At 38.2% G+C, this 21,087-nt stretch overlaps 1 protein-coding gene across 1 annotated transcript in view; it reads right to left on the bottom strand.

Annotated features, from left to right (window-relative positions):
* LOC134752514 (uncharacterized) overlaps positions 1–21,087 on the bottom strand; it is a 40,700-nt gene that overhangs the window by 16,914 nt on the left and 2,699 nt on the right. The window contains exons 2-10 of the mRNA XM_063688207.1: positions 20,092–20,102; positions 15,202–15,310; positions 13,814–13,950; positions 11,951–12,028; positions 11,164–11,246; positions 6,942–7,067; positions 4,545–4,692; positions 1,332–1,459; positions 522–654 (exon numbers count right to left, since the gene is read on the bottom strand). Coding sequence (XP_063544277.1) covers positions 522–654; positions 1,332–1,459; positions 4,545–4,692; positions 6,942–7,067; positions 11,164–11,246; positions 11,951–12,028; positions 13,814–13,950; positions 15,202–15,310; positions 20,092–20,102 — 953 coding nt within the window. The remainder of the gene's footprint in view (positions 1–521; positions 655–1,331; positions 1,460–4,544; positions 4,693–6,941; positions 7,068–11,163; positions 11,247–11,950; positions 12,029–13,813; positions 13,951–15,201; positions 15,311–20,091; positions 20,103–21,087) is intronic.

Here is a 21,087-nt window from a genome sequence, read left to right as displayed (position 1 = left end):
TTTAGCCTACAATACTCTACTGACTCTCTCGACAAACGGACGGACAACAAAGTGATCCTATAAGGGTTCCGTTTTTGAGGTACGGAACCCTAAAAAACATGATTCAAATATGATTCAAATGTCAGTGTAAAGCCTGACGTAATATATGATCATTGTCAAGAGGGCGCTGTTCATTCTCATGTATAGGGTGACAGTTCATATAGTATGAAAGAAATAATATTGTCTTCGGTTACCGCGATAGTTACTCATGAAATAAAACTATGAAAACGGATTATATCGCGTATATTGAATTTATAATACATCCCGACGTTTTGAACTCTTTACACCACCACCACCACCACGAACGCTGTAAAGAGTTCGAAACGTCGGGATGTATTATAAATTCAATATACGCGATATAATCCGTTTTCATAGTTTTGTTTCATGAAAGAAATAGTTCGAGTGAAATTCCGCAACATGGCGCGTGATCATACATTCCTGGTCAGGCTTTACATTTGAATTTGCCTGTTAGACCAACTCACCTCTGTACGCATAGCAAGAGACTCTACGATCTCCACGGGGACAAAAGTGGCGCACACGCAGTTCAGCTGACGCGGACGCGTGTCTCAGTTGAAACACCACACACGTGTACCGCACGGAGTCGTATATCGTCACCTGTACGTATGGTAGGTATTTTCTTTTTTGTTATTATTTTATTAAGAAAACTAATAGCGATACAAAGGTTTTACCTTATGCTAATTTGTACAATAGTATGGCCAATTACAGGTTTTCCTGTGTAACTTGTATTTTATAAAACATCGAACGGACTATTATCTAGTTAATAATATGTGGTATTTTCTATAAAAAGGGACCTTATTGTCGATGGCGCTTACGCCATTATTAACGATGCTCCGATATAAATACAATGCCGCGCGACGCTGTACGGCGTAAGCGCCATCGATCGACCGAGCGAAATCGGCGTAGTCTGTATCTGGAGCGGGCTATAGATCGACGAATCTAGCAACATAAAAAAGAACATAAATACAAAATACAGTACGTATTAGCGGCCCCCTTTTTTAAATATCTATCGTTAAATTTAAATAATCACAACTATTTAGCAGTGACGCTAGTGAGCTTATGGGCTCTTAACTTTGGCAATCAGACTAGTTTTAATTTTGTGTAATGGTTTGATTAAAACCATCTTCAGCTGTTTCACTGTTTGTGGTATTTTCTATAAAAAGGGACTTTATTGTCGATGGCGCTTACGCCATTATAAACGATGCTCCGATATATATACAATACCGCGCGATAAGGTCCATTTTCATAGAAAATGCCCCATTTGAATGACTCACGTTGTGCTTGTAAGTCCCCATGTTGTTGTTATCGGTTATCAGCTGGAAACTATTGCGGAAGATGACATTTTGTTTCTCATAATTGTCGCATTCGCCAAAACGCATTACCGACCCGAAAGCGACACCACCTGCAAAAAATATATCATAATCCATACTAATATTATAAATGCGAAAGTCTGTCTGTCTGTCTGTGTGTTACCTCTTCACGCTTAAACCGCTGAACCGATTTAGTTGAAATTTGGTATACAGATAGTTTGAGTCCCGGGGAGGGACATAGGATACTTTTTATCCCAGAACTCACCCCTCAAGGGGGTGAAAAGGGGGGTGGAAATTTGTATGGGGAATCAATAACCGCTGAACCGATTTAGATGAAACTTGGTATGGGGATAGTTTGAGCTGTGGGAAATGATATAGAATAACTTTTATCCCCGAAATCATCCCTTAAGGGTGTAAAAAATGGGGTGGAAATGAATAGTGTGGACCAATTTGGGGGTGAAAAAGAATGGATTAAAAAGCAGATTTGTTTAAGAATTAAGGTACCCAAATTACTAATTCCACGCGGACGAAGTCGCGGGCAAAAGCTAGTCTTCTATCATCTTTATCTTCCTCGCGTTATCCCGGCATTTGGCCACGGCTCGTGGGAGCCTGGGGTCCGCTTGGCAACTAATCCCAAAAATTGACGTAGGTAGGTATTTACAAAAGCGACTGCCATCTGACCTTCCAACCTAGAGGGAGCGTTCAAATAATACGTAACGCAATTTGGGGGGAGGGGGGGGGGGATATTATAAAACGTTACGATGCGTTACAGGGGCGGGAGGGGGGGTTCGAACAACCCGTTACGTAACATTGTTTTTTATTTGAATTTTAAACTATGGAACGCATTCACACTAATATATTGTTTTATTATTTACCGTAAACGCGATTAAAATAATAACAAAGGTATTTTAGCGACTTTCCGGTACTTTGCGCAACGTAATTGTAACTTTTAGGTAAAAAAATGGTCACTAAGTGTTACGTAATGTTTAGGGGGGAGGGGGGTACAACTAAATGTTACGGTGCGTTACACGGGGGAAGGGGGGTTCAAAAATCTTCAAAAATTGTGTTACGTAATATTTGAACGCTCCCAGAGGGGGAACTAGGCCTTATTAGGATTAGTCCGGTTTCCTCACGATGTTTTCCTTTACCGAAAAGCGACTGGTACATATAAAATGATATTTCGTACTTAGTTCCGAAAAACTCTTTGGTACCTTGACCTCCGGATTGAAAGTCGCACGCTCTTACCGCTAGGCCCAGTGCTCATATGTGGTATTTTCTATAAAAAGGGACCTTATTGTCGATGGCGCTTACGCCATTATAAACGATGCTCCGATATAAATACAATGCCGCGCGACGCTGTGCGGCGTAAGCGCCATCGACAATAAGGTCCCTTTTCATAGAAAATGCCCCATATGCAGATATCATAACCCTCTATAACAGACGAATATATATATAGCACACTGCTGTAAATTCAACAATATGACAATGTCTGTCATTTTGCATCTTTCTGATATCAAGCGCTCTTTACGTCTTAACACATTTACCGCTGAGCTACGGTCGATAACATGGATTTCCCGGTATGTAGCGAAAATGCTTCGTAGAGGCAAAACGAGAACGTGTCGTGATTAGCGCTGAATGGGTTAAGAAACCTAATGTTGTCCTTCAATCTGGCTAGACTGTCTACTACGGCGTGTCTGTCTACTACGGCGTGTCTGTCTACTTTGGCGTGTCTGTCTACTACGGCGTGTCTGTCTACTACGGCGTGTCTGTCTACTACGGCGTGTCTGTCTACTACGGCGTGTCTGTCTACTACGGCGTGTCTGTCTATGCCTGCCATACATGGATTCAATGGGGTTAGCCGGTCGAAATAATTAGCAGATGGCGCCAGCATAGCTTGCCCTGTCAATCCCTAGAATTGTGTAAAATGTTTGTTATTTTAATGCCCTGGATGCCAGCCAAGCCAAATCTCATAGAAAAAGAGGCAAGCTATGATGGCGCCATCTCTGCAAACCTTTGACAGTTTGATGTTTATCTTCTGTAAAATCGCTGTAATTGATTTATTTTGTAGTAGAATCATGGCTCCACCATTTAGATTTATTGTAAAGTGCATCTGTCATAAAACAGTCAGTGACTAGGAGGATATAACCAAACGGAGTAGCCATTAACAGGTATTCCCCTCTGTCGAAAAGTCGGCCAATGGTCATACACAATGTATGGACTGACGTTTATCTGACATGGCTATTTTGACGTTCCCCTCCCCCGCAAAAATTGGCGGACTTCTTTGTACAGCAAATTATAGACGTGGCGGCTCCGTTAGTTAATTATATCCTCCTAAGTCTGTTTTTTATTCCGTAGACTAGAATGACGTGTCATGTGTAAGACATGACATTTCTTAGTAGCACATGAAATGTCATTTTAGTCTACGGATAGTCTACGGAATAAAAAAAAACCGGCCAAGTGCGAGTCGGACTCGCGCACGAAGGGTTCCGTACCATTACGGAAAAAAACAGCAAAAAAAATCGCGTTTGTTGTATGGGAGCCCCATTTAAATATTTATATTATTCTGTTTTTAGTATTTGTTATTATAGCGGCAACAAGTAAGCGCTGGTGGCCTAGCGGTAAGAGCGTGCGACTTTCAATCCGGAGGTCGCAGGTTCAAACCCCGGCTCGTACCAATGAGTTTTTCGAAACTTATGTACGAAATATCATTTGATATTTATACCAGTGGCTTTTCCGTGAAGGAAAACATCGTGAGGAAACCGGACTGATCCTAACACGGCCTACTTCCCCCTCTGGGTTGGTAGGTCAGATGGCAGTCGCTTTTGTAAAAACTAGTGCCTACGTCAATTCTTAGGATTAGTTGTCAAGCGGACCCCAGGCTCCCAGGAACCGTGGCAAAATGCCGGGATAACGCGAGGAACAAAGAAGGTTATTATAGCGGCAACAGAAATACATCATCTGTCAAAAATTTCGACTGTCTAGCTATCACGGTTCATGAGATACAGCCTGGTGACAGACAGACGGACAGACGGACGGACAGACGGACAGCGGAGTCTTAGTAATAGGGTCCCGTTTTTTTGGGTACGGAACCCTAAAAACAGGATATAGGTCAGTGATGTCGATAAAATAGTATGGGTAGTCGCGGTAAGATGATAAGATCAACATGAATGTACGTACTGCGCAATACATATTTGTGCTGGTGTATTTGCGAGATTGTTATACGCTGGAATTTGTCCAGGCAATCTTCGATCCAGAGGTAATAGCGCTGCATGTCCAAGAAGCGGGACATCGCGCCGCAACCGGGACCGTACACGCCCAAGCCCAGCTGCGAATACAATATATAGTCACAGGGTGGACACTGGACACGCTATACATCAAAAAATACAAATACAAAATCTTTATTTGTTTTAAACACAAATTGCCATGATTTAGGTTATGGAGCCGCCCGGTAAGCAAAAAATTGCCTGTGTCGGGAGACACCGGCAATTTTTTTTCCCTAGGTTAATAATAATAATAATAATAATAAATTCTTTATTTCGAAGCACTGAGACTCCATAGATGTTAGTTATAAATGTACTTAAAAGCTACGTTAGTTTACCTACAAATATTTACATACAAATTTACACATTCTTAAATGGGGGGGCTGAGTGCTACATGTTTGATTTGTCCAATCCAGTAAATAAGGATTGGACAGTCATATTTAACAGCAAACACATTCAGAATGCTGTTAGTACTATGCCTGACTCGACCCAGCAGGGACACGATTCTCTTTCGCATGATTGCTGCGAATCCGTCCGTCCGCGCCTCACAAAACATGCCGGACGCACTGCACCTGCTGGGTAAGCCCAACAACATTCTGAATGCGTTGTTGTACTGCACTCTGAGGGCGCTATAGGCCCGCTTCGTATGCCGAACCCACAGGCTGCTCGAGTAAGAAGACTGGCAGTACGCTTTCTATTTGTACAAATCTAAAGCAAACTATTTGTACAAATAAAAATTTAAAATCTAAAGATTAATTTCTAAAACTAAAACAACAAAAATGACCATTTAACTTACACTAAATTTTAATTAGTACATCAAATAGTAGATTGTTAACCAAGGGATGAAAGGCAATCATTTCTGCCGATTACGTTCGAGCGCCAATAGTCCGAGGCTGAAATGATGCCTTTCACCCGAGTTAAACACTCAACTTTTCATTTCGGATACGAGGAAAGTAAAATGCATGTGTTTTTTTTAGAAAATATGACTAAGTATACATTTTTATAGTATTTCTTGAGGGTACTTTCAATTAACAATTTAGGCAAAAGTATCGTTATTTATGGAATGGGGAGTTAAATATCAGAATGGAAATTTTATAACAAATTCATTTAAATCCAAATTTCAATTGCTTATTTAAAAAAAAAAAAAAAATCGTACTTGGAACCTAAAATGCAGACAAGTATCATTTTCTGCACACCTTTTAGAACAACAATGACCTTCTTTCAGAGCATGAGAAATGAAAAATCACTTGCGTTCAAGTTGGTTACCGAGTTTACCGTAACAAATATTCTCGCGAACTTGACAACTATTGTGATATTTGGCTGCGTTTTCACACTTTTCACCAGGGATGTGCGAGAAAGCGTAGTGAGAGATGTGTTTGTTAAGAACCAATAGAATAAATATTGTCCACTGGAGCTGCGCTGAGCGAGGATAGGTAAATGAAGTGATTCTATTGTCCACTAGAGCTGCGCTGAGCGAGGATAGGTAAATGAAGTGATTCTATTGTCCACTAGAGCTGCGCTGAGCGAGGATACGTAAGTGAAGTGGTTCTATTGTCCACTAGAGCTGCGCTGAGCGAGGATAGGTAAATGAAGTGATTCTATTGTCCACTAGAGCTGCGCTGAGCGAGGATAGGTAAATGAAGTGATTCTATTGGTTCTGAACAAACGCATCTCTTGCTACACATCTCAGATGGAAACGCAGCTATAGCCTCGGTTTTACGGCCCGGCCACGACATCGCACCGCGGTGGCGGCAGCGGCGAGCGGCGGCCATAGGTGGGAACGAAAGGTCCGATCGCTGTGTCTCGCTCCAACCTATGGCCGCCGCGCGGTGTCGTGGCCGGGCCGTTGGATATGATTGCAAACCATAGACATAGTATAGTAGTTATAGACATGAAACCGAGCGACCAGGGGTAAGAGAAAGACATATTCATGTATTGACAGGTTAATGTATGGCAGCATAATTCTTTTTCTCTTTTACTCTCATAAATTTCGGTATTTCGCCATCGCCTCATACCTATGCTGCCATAATCCGACCATGAAAAAAAAAACCCGGTCGGTGAATAAGGACATGGCACTATTTTCTCTTACCTCTTATAGGAATCGCAATCATGCCTATATTTGTTTGCCTCTTGGTTTGTCACTCTTTAGCACCACCCAGGGGACACGTGCAGGGTTGTGGTAGGTAGCTCCTGCGGACGCGAGTAACATTCGTCCCCCGTTGTAAAAAACTGCCATACGACTAAATAAATAAGGAATCGCAATAAGACTATCTTTCTCTATCAAAGAGTGTCAGGCCGTTGTTGCAAAGCATACCAGCCTCCAGCGCCCCCATACGTCGCGCTCAGCAAGCACGGAGCCCGCGCCCCACACGCAAGGCCAGGGCTTCTTCATCGCCACCGCGCATTTGACGTACGACGGTCGCCGGCGAGCCTCGTTCAACTAAAAACCAAAGAGCACTAAAAACATCAATCAAATCACTGACATTCACAAACATTCCTACTATGGATGGTATAGAAAGGATGCCAATCTTTTATGGCAGAATTGTTGCAAAAGCGACCGTTTTCAGCTTTAAGAGGCCGTAGTCGATTTTGGAGCAAAAATGTAAAATTGATAGATTTACTCGTTGAAATTATACACGTTTTGTTACGTAATATCTAAATAACAAGTATTGGTTTCTATTAGCACGTCTTCTCATCTTGCCTTTTAGTAATGAGGTCGCGAGCGTGCGTCACCGGTAATATATGAAAAGAAGGGGCAGTTTCTAAAAATTCATCAAAAATTTATGGTGGTAAATTATACAGATTCATGTATAAGAATAGTTTCAGCAAATGTTGTACATTGTTTAAGTATCAAAATTACGTTGAAATTAAGTCGATTTTCAGAGAAATTGTTACTTGTTTTGAAGTAATTTCTGGAGAAAATTGATTTCGTCTAACTTTCATTTACACTACTTCAAAGTCATAATAATAAAAATGTAGTCTGATAAACGTCAAGTATAGGATATGTGTAATACAAAATTACCATGTTTAGCAGTCCAAACTTTACGAAATTTACAAATAAGAGCGATAAAATCAGAGCTTTACGCGCGTTTACCTAAACGTCCATCAGAAAAGCAAACATTACTAATTTAGTGAGTCTGTTTTCAAAAAAATGATCTGATAAAAGGTAAGATAAGAAGATGTGCTAATAGAAACCAGTACTTGTTATTTCAATTAGGTAACAAAAGGTGTACAATTTCACCGACGAAATCTATCAATTTTACATTTTTGCGACTAAAATCGACACCGGCCTCTTAAATAATAGTTCCTAATCTCTCCGGTGGCGCTAGTTAGGCTCTGGGACATGAATATAACATGAACCAACAAATAACCCGACCAAATTACGTAGGTTGTTTTTGGTAGTATTTCGGTGGATGGTGGCGCCGCCTAATTACTGTTTTTTGATGGACACTTTTCATACATAGAGATTTGGCTCCTTTATACAGTCTCCATGATTCCTACCCCGCATAGCATAAAGTTGTCATAAATAGAACTTGCAAATAATGTTAACAAACCATTTTACCTTCATTATTTCGTAATCTCGCTCTTAAAAAACCGGCCAAGTGCGAGTCGGACTCGCGTTCCAAGGGTTCCGTATATTACACAATGTAAACAATGTATTTTTTATGTGAAACGTGAGTGTGAATTGTCTTAAAAAAACCCGTAGGATCAAAAACTAAGTAATTAAGTCCGACTCACGCTTGACTGCAATTTCTAATAGGTTTTCCTGTAATCTTTAGGTCTATAGATTAGGATCTATTTTGTTTATTTTTTTTTCAAAATTTTATACCCAGTAGTTTCGGTGATAAAGGGGGGGGGGGGGGGAATGGTAATTTTTTGCCTATTTTCTTGAATAACTTCTAAATTGTTTATCCTAAAATTGTAAAAAATATATATTTCAGATTCTCACAATGAGCTCTTTCATTTTATATATAACAAGATATAGTTTAAAAAACTTTATTTTTTAATTTTCTCATTTACCCCCCAAAACATGGGGGTTTAAAATTCATTTGTTTGCGTTACATGTCCGTCTTTGGGTCACAAACTTACATATGTTTACCAATTTTCAACTTAATTGGTCCAGTAGTTTCGGAGAAAATAGGCTGTGACAGACGGACAGACCGACAGACAGACAGATGAACAGACAGTCAGACAGACGCACGAGTGATCCTATAAGGGTTCCGTTTTTTCCTTGTGAGGTACGGAACCCTAAAAAGGGCAACCATGACTCTATCAACAGTCTTATATACTTAAATATTTTATTTATACACATTTTTTGTTAAATTAAATGTTAACTATTAATATTTCAGGGAAAATAACCTCCGTAAAAATGTTAGGTTATGTGTCAAACGCTAACAAAATCTGTTATATTTCTTTACATTATTTGCAAGTTCTATTGACGACGACTTTAGCATGCTCGAATTGTGACATTCTTGTTTTTAGTTTATAAAGAACGGGAACGTGAATTTTGATCGTATTTTGTCGATTTTATTCGTCGAGTTTATTTATTATAAAAACGTTACCTTACAATATCGAAATTCGAAAGCTATCAAATTACTATTTAAGTTAAGATTGTTTTTTCTTCTTTTTTCGTTTATAGTATCACATAATAAATAACCGAGTAAAGTTTGATTAAAAGTGCTAGAGGTTATTTTGGGAATCAATTGTATCGAGCGAAGTGTCATAATTAGTGTATCGGAAGCTGTTATTAAAGATAATATAGTCAAGAACTACATATGTTTTTTCCACGTCTACGAATATCAACGCCTCTTAGAAAAACATGATCATATAAGAAGATTTTTCGCCTTCTGGCTCAGGGAACAGCTTTAATGTTATATAATGTAATTGTGTATTTGTGTAAGCGCCGGTGGCAGTGTTGGTCGAAACGTTAATGCAATTGACCATTAACCGGTTAAGGTTTACGCTTCAATTTGTAACGCCAAAAAACATTTGCTTAAGGCTAGGATCTCTAAGAGTACAAAAAAACGCCTAATTAAGATATACATCTGGATCGCTTTGTATGGGTGTGAGACATGGACAATGCGGCAGAGAGATAGGAAGCGATTGGAGGCTTTTGAGATGTGGTTGTGGAGAAGAATGGAGAGAATAAGTTGGACGGGAAAAAAACTTCCTGCTGCGAATTGTGGGAGAGAAGAGAAACCTGCTGAGAACCATAGAAAATAGACGAGGCAGAATGATAGGTCACTTGATAAGACACGACACTTTCTTTAACACTATATTAGAAGGCAAGATAGAAGCGAGAAGAGGCCGCGGAAAACCACGAGCAAGCTACACACAACAACTGAAAGCGAAAGCAAATGTCGTGTCTTACAGGGACCTAAGGGAAGAGAATTTCTAGGATTAAGTATAGATAATAAGTTGACATGGAAAACACAAACTGACAATATATGTAATAAATTAAGTAAATATTCATACGCGTTGTACAATTTGAAAAAAATCGCAAACGAATCGACACTTTTAACCGCCTATCATGCTTATGTCACATCTAATTTAAGATATGGTATCCTTTTTTGGGGAAACTCCACCAATAAAGAATTTGTATTTAAGGCTCAGAAGAAATGCATACGAACAATTTGCGGTGTCCAAGAAAGTGAGCCATGTAAACCATTTTTCAAGAGTCTCAAAATTCTTACATTGTCATGTTTGTATATATACGAAATGGCCAATTTTGTAAATACAAACCACAGCCTATTTAGTAAGTTTAAAAGCGTTCGCCTTCAAAACAAACTAAAGTCTATGCAAAAAGTACCAAATAAAACGGCACTTCTACAAAAAAGCATACTTGGAATGGCTCACAAAATATATAACAAGTTACCGGCGAATATAATTGCATGTAAAAACAAGAATAATGTTTTTAAAAAAAACCTAAAAGCTTTTCTTACCGAGAAAGCATATTACTCTATTATAGAATTTTTGACTGAATTACCTAATTAAGATTTACTGCATGACATAACCCTGTTTTGACTATTATTGTTTTTCTGTGATATTATGATTAGCGTGTATTTTTATTGAATTTGTATGCCAATAGGCACGACATAGTGATACTGAAATATGTATTTAACATCACACTGGCCGGTGGTTTCTATCGGTTGAGGACATTAAACAATGGGTCCCATACAGACATTTGATCCTCAAAACAAACCCGATTGAATGATAACATTCATAAAAAACCGGCCAAGTGCGAGTCGGACTCGCGCACCAAGGGTTCCGTACTTTTTTAGTATTTGTTGTTATAGCGGCAACAGAAATACATCATCTGTGAAAATTTCAACTGTTTAGCTATCACGGTTCATGAGATACATCCTGGTGACAGACAGACAGACGGACAGCGGAGTCTTAGTAATAGGGTCCCGTTTTTCTTTGGGTACGGAACCCTAAAAATGGACAAATATCCTATTGGCGTTTTCTATTAGCGATTGACATCAATGTCATCTTGTCTAGTTTTCTGGTCGCAAATCAAGAAGTTGAGTACTCACATTTTTCAATATGTAGAATTCGCGGCAATTGTCAGCGGGCACGGTAACTGCAGGTAGCACCTCCTTCCTCAGTGAACTTAATTCTGGCACAACGATATAAATTAAATGATACATTGAGAATAGTAGTTATAGACATGAAACCGAGCGACCAGGGGTAAGAGAAAGACATATTCATGTATTGACAGGTTAATGTATGGCAGCATAATCCTTTTTCTCTTTCACTCTTATAAATTTCGGTATTTCGCCATCGCCTCCTACCTATGCTGCCATAATCCGACCATGAAAAAAAACCCGGTCGGTGATAAGCTCTTATAGGAATCGCAATAAGACTATTTTTCTCTATCAAAGAGTGTCAGGCCCTTGAAATGATAGGACAGAGTTTAAGAAAATTAAATGGGGCATTTTCTATGAAAAGGGACCTTATTGTCGATGGCGCTTACGCCGCACAGCGTCGCGCGGCATTGTATTTATATCGGAGCATCGTTTATAATGGCGATACAATTACAAGTAGTTATAGTATAGACGCGCCACCGTGCGACCGGGGGTAAGAGAAAGAATATTCATATAAAATTTGGGCAGCATAGGATTTTTTCTCTTTCACTCTTATAAATTTCGGTATTTCGCCATCGCCTCCTACCTATGATGCTACCCGGTCGGTGATAACGACAAAGCATGGCACTATTTTCTCTTTCCTCTTATAGGAATCGCAATAAGACTATCTTTCTCTATCAAACAGTGTCAAGCCCTTGCTATTAAAGCAATAACAATAATACATGATAATACTTACCTTCGTCGAACTTCAGTATCCAAATGTGTGACCTTCGAAGCCGTTCAGGGGGAGGGCATATCGGCGTTATTACTTTAACTGAAAGATAACAATTAATAGTATTTTATAAATACAATCGTGATATAATAGAGAGCTTTTCAGTCAAGTACCGTGTTTAAGCAACGAAGCTTGCTGAGTTGCTTAAGTTAAGGTACGAGATTGAAAAGCTTGATTATATCACTATTGTATACAATACTTTTTCTACGAGACAAAAAAATAATACTTTCAACTAGTAGAATCATATAGGTAAACAAACCAAAAGTATACAGCTAAGATACGCGAGCTGCCGCAGCCCGCGATACCTTCATACTCGTACGCGCCCCGGCCGCCGGGCCCGGCGCCCCCGGCGGGTTGGTCAACGACACCTCCTCGTAACTCATGAGGCCCTGGTACCTGCTCCTTGCTAAATTCAATTTTAAGACAGTTTTTTTCTCGAATTTGGCCACCGTAGCCTATGGAGACTAACAAGGGTATGGATGTTGCTATATGAAGGGTGTCACATGCACGTTTCTGACTTATGAAGCAATTGTTTCTACTACAACATAAAATAAAATGTTTTTGTTAGTCGACCAATCACAAAGCAGAGAAGCGTGTTTAAGTAGGCTAATTTGCATTGAATACCGCCAGTATTATGAATGAATATTCTTTATTTCGGACCATGTCCATATACAATTGAATAACATGTAAAATTAATATTAAATTATATAATAAATTACAATAAATTACATTTGTTAGTAGCAGTATGAAGTCTTACAACTAAGGTTAGTATTCTAATTTTACATAATTGAATAACATGTAAAATTAATATTAAATTATATAATAAATTACAATAAATTACATTTGTTAGTAGCAGTATGAAGTCTTACAACTAAGGTTAGTATATATACACAGCATTCTAATTTTACATACAGTAAATTAGTTTACTGTTAGTATTTACTTACTATAGTACTAGTTGAAAGTATTATAGTAAGTAAATTATGACAGTACCGCTCTATATTATATCCTCTTTGCCTCAAGTATATGACAATAATTACAGAATATACTTTACTTATATCACTAGACAGGGAAAATTGGTTTAAACAGTTAACAAGAAAAACAAAAGAGAGAAAAAAAGAACAGGATAGAGATACAGTGTTGAGTTAACACTTTTTCCACTGTTAACACTTAACAGTGGGAAAAGTCCTGAGTCATTAGCTTACGTATCGAACTAAAGCTATCGCAGAACAGATCGATGAGATCATGATGTTTGCAAAGCTGATTGAAAGAGCTACCAGCTCTTAGAAGGAAGGAATTTTTCCTGTAATTAGTATGAACGGAGGGAATATGAAAGGTTTTTTTGGTGCGAGAGGATATCCGTGGGGGGACTGCGAAATTCAAGTTGGCTAGTAGATCAGGACAGTCTACATAGTTCCATAGAGTAACTTATACTAGAGCGGTACTGTCATAGTAAATTTTGTAACCCCAGTAAATTCACTGCCATCTGTCGACACACTTTAAAACTAAAAATGAAGATTTATAAAAATACGATAGAATGTGTTTAAATATAGATAAATGATTTTTTTATTTGCATTAATTATTTTTATGATTTTGACCCATGTTCCTTCACTGATATTCGTTAAAATTGTTAAATAACAAACGAAACAGTCAACGCCATCTATACGACAGTGAGCCAAGACTAGTGGCGCCCTCTGAACGAGAATCAAATTTTCTTGATTTTCGAGGCACGTTTTTTCCTTAGACTGTAAACATCTATTACGGAGTTATATCTATCTTTGATAGTTCTGACCAATTTTCATAATATATATTGTCAAGTAGTATGCTCACCGTTTCGCACGGGCTGTCTCAGGTGTACAATGGCAATACTGTTGATAGTCTCGCTATACTCAGGATGCACGATATAGTTGCGCACGCGCCGGCCCTCGCGCTCCCAGCCCTCGCCAAGCAGCACGCGCGCCTTGTCTCTGTCAAGGAAGGAACACTTTAAAATAGAGTACCGGATAATAATAAATTAAATAAATATTATAGGGACATTCTTACACAAATTGACTAAGTCCCACGGTAAGCTCAAGAAGGCTTGTGTTGTGGGTACTCAGACAACGATATATATAATACTTATACAAATACTTAAATACATAGAAAACATCCATGACTCAGGAACAAATATCTTTGTTCATCACACAAATAAATGCCCTTACCGGGATTCGAACCCAGGACCATCGGTTTCACAGGCAGGGTCACTACCCACTAGGCCAGACTCGCTCGCTCCTGGACCATGCCCTGTTCAGATGTAGTGCATGTTTTCCATCGTATTTTCTCGGAAACGTTCGTATTTGTCAGTTTTGTCATGCTAGATGGTATAGAAAGGATGTCAATCTCTTATGGCAGAATTGTTTCAAAAGTGACCAGCTTTAAGCTGTAAATAATAGTTCCTAATCTCTCCGGTGGCGCTAGGCTCTGAGACCAAAGAGGTATAATAATGTAGAGATGAAATGGGGGAGGGGCAGCAAATAAAACCGACCAAATTACGTAGGTTGTTTCTGGTATGTTGTCAGGAATGTTAAAACGTGTTTTTAATTTTGTCGCATTGCGTATGTTCTGTCCCTCACGGTCGCACGGGTGCACATCTATATAAAATACTAGGTGTATGGTCTAGGTACTTCAGTGTATGGTGGCGCCGCCTATTTATTGTTTTTTTACGGTCACTTTTTGATACATGAAGATTCATCTTCGGAAACGTCGGTCTGAAGCATTGTAGTGTATCCAGTTCAAAATAAAACGTTTACTCAAGACCTGCCTTTTACTGTTATTACTATGTCTTCTTCTTCTTATCGTGTGAAGGGATCAAAACTAAATAATATTTTGCCAATGTCTTGCCACCTCTAACCCCCGGGGGGTAGCTCTTATCAGGTCTTCTGTAGTGCACGTAGTTGGACACAGGGAACACTGCATCATATGTTGCCTTGTTTGTAGGTCGCCACATTCGCATAGTACATCACTTTGTCCCGGGTTGATTCCCCATTTCAGAAGGTTGTCTTTGGATCGGCCCATTCCTGATCTTAATCTATTTAAAGACTTCCAGGTCACCCATTGCTCTCTTGCGCCAGGAGGTAAGTGCTCTTTAGGTGTTATGTTTAGAGAGTTCATTGAGCTGCGATTTCCATGCTATTACTATGTAAAATGTGTGTATAATATCATATAATATGCAAGATCACCTGAAATCCCATTTCGGCATTGGTCCAATATCGGCTGAATTTGCGATCACGAATTCGGCGTGTATCAATACTACTGTAGTAACCGCTCGCGTAGGACCCAGCTCGCCATCTGCAAAGAAAAAATAAACTATAAATTGCTATATAAATAATAGTACATTATTGTCGAGGCTCGGAAGTAGCTACTTGCTGGCTGAGGATTCGTTTTAAACGGACGACCTTGGGAATCCGTTTAATTGAATCCGAAGCCAGCAAGTAGCCTTCCTGCCGAGTCATATATAGTGCTTTTCTCAAAAATGGCGCAATAAACACAAATATGATAGAAATATTTTACAGAAGCAACGTTCTTACGTATATATTTTCACAGAAGATTTGCTTTTCCGCCTTTTTATTTTTTTTAATTGAAAAACGAAGTGTATTTTTCTGCCGAAAATACGCCAACCTATTTGAGACAGCTAAATAGTCGCGGTACCAACATTATAATAATAAGTACTGATCGTCTGTTTGGCTGTTTAATGGACCTATGCCTTCATTTGATATGACCACTCTAGTGACCACTTCAACTTTTAAAAAGTTTGGAACTCGACAAATAATGGAATTTTTTTTATGCAACTTTTTTTTTTTTTTTTTTTCAGAACATTTAAAATTCCATACAATATTGTTAGTGCCATCGTTATACCTATGTGTTAGTAAATACATTAAAAATAAAAACAAAACTTTTAACAATAAAATCAAAATCCAATAAATGCAGTCCCGAAATCGAGACTGCAATGTTTTTAACTTTTTAATTTTTTGACTGACCATAAACTACGCACTTCGCGACCTAATTTTTGAGAAAAGGTATCTCGGCCATGACATCGCGCGGCGGCGGCGAGCGGCCGCGGAAGTCGTGGCCGGGCCGTAAGTATGAGTATGGGAATAAGTTTACTAGCCCATCGAGTAGAACAGTACGCCGACCCAGGGGTACTCGTAGTTCTGCACTATACCCTCTTTCGTGTCCTCATTGTCGACTCCGCAGTTGATCTCATCCAGCCTCACTGCCCCCAGTTTGCAAACTGAAATGTAAACTGTATTACAGTGTGTAGTACTGTGCGTTGTGTTTCATGTGAAATCATCCATAGATTTAATGCTCAGTAAAAGGGGTTTAGCACACAAACCACTGCTTGCTTTGACATTCCTTTTATTACATTGATATACAGGATTAATTATAAGATTACATAAAGATCAAATCGAACATAAGTAACATAACCTCGCGCACAGGCCTGCCGCCAAATCTGACAGCCCTCTCTCTCCAACTAAAATGACCATAGATACAACAATCAAAAGTATAGAGCCAGGTACATACTACATGTAATTATCAGTAGTATTAGGCCACATATAGGATATTAACTATTGTGATGCTTACAGCTCGGCCATCCTTTTTATTTTAGTGAGTCCTCTCACTAAAGTAATTAAACATTTATATCAACAACCATATATCATAACATGTCATCCACCTTAACACTAACGAAAGATAAACATACATAACAACATTATTTTAACCTTCTGGTTATTCAGTTCCTCATTAATCAATCGCAGCCAGTGACAATATGTATATTAACCTGATGCTTTAACCTGAGATCATGTAAACAGTCATTTCATACAACCAGCACCTATAGTAGCATTTACAGCCTTCTTCTAGTCTTTCACTATATGAACTAACTTACAGTCATGGTCTGCTCTAGACAGTCTGTTAAAGTATAAACCAACATCAACATTTACAGTCTGCCCTCAAGGCCTGCTCTAAACAGTTTGGTAAAGTATAACACGTTATAAACAATCATAGTCTGCCCTTAAGGCCTGCTCTATGGCAAAGCATAATACATCATATACAATCACAATCTGCCCTTAAGGCCTGCTCTAAGCTGTTTGACATAGTATGACACATCATAAACAATCAGTCTGCCCTTAAGGCCTGCTCTAAATAGCTTGGCAAAGTATAACACATCATAAACAATCACAGTCTGCCCTTAAGGCTTGCTCTAAACAATTTGGCAAAGTATAAAGTATAACACATCATAAACAATCACAGTCTGCCCTTAAGGCCTGCTCTAAATAGTTTGGCAAAGTATAATTCATGATAAACAATCACAGTCTGCCCTTAAGGCCTGCTCTAAACAATTTGGCAAAGTATAACACATCATAAACAATCACAGTCTGCCCTTAAGGCTTGCTCGAAACAATTTGGCAAAGTATAAAGTATAACACATCATAAACAATCACAGTCTGCCCTTAAGGCCTGCTCTAAATAGTTTGGCAAAGTATAATTCATGATAAACAACCACAGTCTGCCCTTAAGGCCTGCTCTAAACAATTTGGCAAAGTATAACACATCATAAACAATCACAGTCTGCCTTTAAGGCCTGCTCTAAATAGTTTGGCAAAGTATAATTCATCATAAACAATCACAGTCTGCCCTTAAGGCCTGCTCTAGACATCATTCCAAAGTATAAAAATTGTTATGGCCTGCTCTAGACTAGACTAGTCTAGACAGTCTGCCATCACGGCCTGCTCTAGAAGACAGGCTGCTATCAAAGCCTGTTCTAGACAGTCTGCCAACATTCAACCTAGTCAATCTAATTATTTAATTAGACTGTTGTTATGGCCTGCTCTAGACTGGACCAGTCTAGACAGTCTGCCATCACGGCCTGCTCTAGAAGACAGGCTGCTATCAAAGCCTGTTCTAGACAGTCTGCCAACATTCAACCTAGTCAATCTAATTATTTATTTAGACTGTTGTTATGGCCTGCTCTAGACCAGACCAGTCTAGACAGTCTGCCATCACGGCCTGCTCTAGAAGACAGGCTGCTATCAAAGCCTGTTCTAGACAGTCTGCCAACATTCATACCTATAGCCAACCTAATCATTTAATTTGTTATGGCCTGTCTGCCATCACGGCCTGCCCCAGACAGTCTGCCCTCAAGGCCTGCGCTGGACAGTTTGCCAAAGTATAACTAATTATTTATTTATTTTTGAATCTAACTACAAGGTCCATATTACAAGTACCTATCTTTGCCAAAATATAAACTAACATAATAAACAGTCTGCCATTACGGCCTGCACTAGACAGTCTGCCAAAACTCAACGGTTATATTCTAGATTCATAATATCTCTCGCCGAGTCGCTTGATCAGATGCATAAGACGGTAATCGTGGACACGGCGCATAGTACGTCGGTTGCTCACTCTGCGGCCCTGACCATCGGCAGCTTGGGCCCTGCCCACTGCTGGCAGCTCTGTCTTAACAGTTTCACCTCCTTTGCTTCAGTCAGCTCTTGCTGCGATGCCCTCGCTTATCATCAACTTCATCCGTTCAGCCAGGTTACCAGCGTTGAAACATACAAAAATAAAAATAGTTATAATCATTAGCAGTAGCAAAGATAATTTTAGTCACAGTCATCCTCAACAATTTAATAATTGAAATATAAACATCGACTCAGTCAATCATTATCATCATCAATTAATCTTACTATATACCTAATCATCATCTATCATCATCTATATCGTCATCAAAATCGATCTGTTCGGTAATCATCATCGATATCATCATCAATATGGTCAGTCAAGCATTATCGCCGACATTGTTATCGAAGTCGTTCAGCTCCGTTTTCATCATCGATATGGTCAGTTATTGACCCTGTCGTGGACATCGAGGCAAACATTCGTTGACATCGACACTGTAATCGATATGTTCAGTCATATACATAATCATCGTTCTCGGACCTCTGTTACCTAAGATCTTCCTTAGATACCTACTCATCGTTACTGAAATCGTAATCAGACGTCAATGACGTCATGGATATCAGTCATTATCTTCATCGAAAAATCCTCAACATTAATTAAATAAAATGACAAATATTCCATCGATTCATCAACTTTAAGAAGATTACATTTAAAACAGGTTTTTATTAATTTATTTATATAAACAGATAATTATTTATTCAATGACCTTATGATCCTGATGTTTCGTCCTAAACTTCGTTCAGTATTTCACAATGGTAATATTCAGCCCCAGGAATCGGCAAGAACGCAGCAACTATATCTCGGGATGACATGCACCCAAAAAAAAGTAGCTCTAAATAATAGCGTATAGGTACTACACCGAGTACACCGTAACATATACTAGCGTCATTAGTGTCATTACCCCACCTACTATATTATTGGAAGTATTGGAAGTGATTAAAAGTTATTCCAATATACATTTATTCACTTTTTGTTAATTGATACAGCCAATATTTCCTGGCTATGCTAATCGTGGCGACAACGCACTTAATGACAAAAATGCAACCATACATTTTGTCTTTATGAATCATGGTTCTTTTGCCTTACTGTACTTTAATTAATATTACCAACTTATTTCTTGTCATCACTGTGTCTCTGTCATAAAATCATACATGTTACCTTCCATGGTACCTTCTGTTAAACCTACTGATCAAGCAAATTTTAAGAATACAAAGTTTCATGAATTGAAATGAAAAATAAAAATTAGTTCCAAGCTCCTTATAAGGCTTCTTGAGCCTACTTTATAAGGCTTCTTTAAGTTTGAATGTTATCTACTTTTAGCTTCGTTTATTTAACTTACCTATTCTGGTGTTGATTCTTTTGTTAAGGTCAGTCACAGACTTCTGCTCAGGACCATACTAAAATTTTGTACTAACACTTGTGACAGTGGTTGTACTTATTCATCGATTTTGCATTTCAAGTCAATTTTCAATGAGAATTCTTTAAGTCTTGTTTTTTTTCAAACAGGGACTGTTTTTGTAAACTTTTTAATTTTACAAATAGACTTTCTTAACTTGATAATGTATACACAAGTATGCTGCTTTTGCCTTTTCTTGACACTTTATGGTCCTTACCTATTAGTAACCTGAATTTTATAATTTGTGACCTAAGAGTTTGATTAACTTAGTTAGGCATCACTAACTGTAAAATTTCTTAACCTGAATCTGTCATACAATAATTATTTCAGATTCACCCTTTATGCAAATGAAACCATAAAGTCACAAATTAATTGTATTTCATAGCAACAATTCATAGTTTCATTTGTGGTTTGTTATTGTATTGTACAACTGCAAAATATAACTGAATACTATGCAATATGCTTAATACAAATATTGAATATTGTGTCAACAGCATGGAAAAAGTAATCTGTTCTTGTTTAGCCAATCTGCTTTTACTAGACAGAACTTGCACTAAACTTATAAATTTAGAGAAACAAATGTGTACATTGGTGTATATTTTGTGCAATAAGGTTTAAATATAAATACCGCTTGTCACCAATTCAAAGGTATGAAGTAGGTATTCAAGATTTCTAAATAGAGTGAAATATAACTTCTTTTAAATACCTACTAGGAGATCTTAACCACTGAAAGTGAACTGTACTTATTGTTATCAGAAAATAAACATTTATATTTCATTTTTTTCATTTTCTTATGCTATGTCAATATTCACAACGCAACCAGTCATCATGTAAATCATGCTCCCTGAATGATAATAATGATGTTTTAAAATTGTTACTTTGATTTTCAATTGCATGACATTTAAAACAGTAGTATGAAATAGATGTAAAACTATCAATGTCATTAATTTCAAATTTAGAATTCATACTGTGTGTAATTCCATTAATTCATTATTGTTTCTATATGCATCTCTCGGAGTATCCAGACTAATAATTTTCAGTACAACAATAATTGGCAACTAAATGCATGTACCTACAGTACTACTATGTAGAATATACCATCTTTAATTAACATTTTTTTTTTTTTACATTTGCCTATATACAAATGTTTATAAATAATTTGTTTGCATCAAAACAAAAACTAGTTTCTTTGTCTTTTCACCTAAATAACTGA

Source organism: Cydia strobilella, chromosome 24 (assembly GCF_947568885.1).
Source record: "Cydia strobilella chromosome 24, ilCydStro3.1, whole genome shotgun sequence".
Classification (NCBI taxonomy): domain Eukaryota; kingdom Metazoa; phylum Arthropoda; class Insecta; order Lepidoptera; family Tortricidae; genus Cydia; species Cydia strobilella.
The sequence above is the reverse complement of the archived record's forward strand: the minus strand, read 5'-3'. Positions and strand labels throughout refer to the sequence as shown.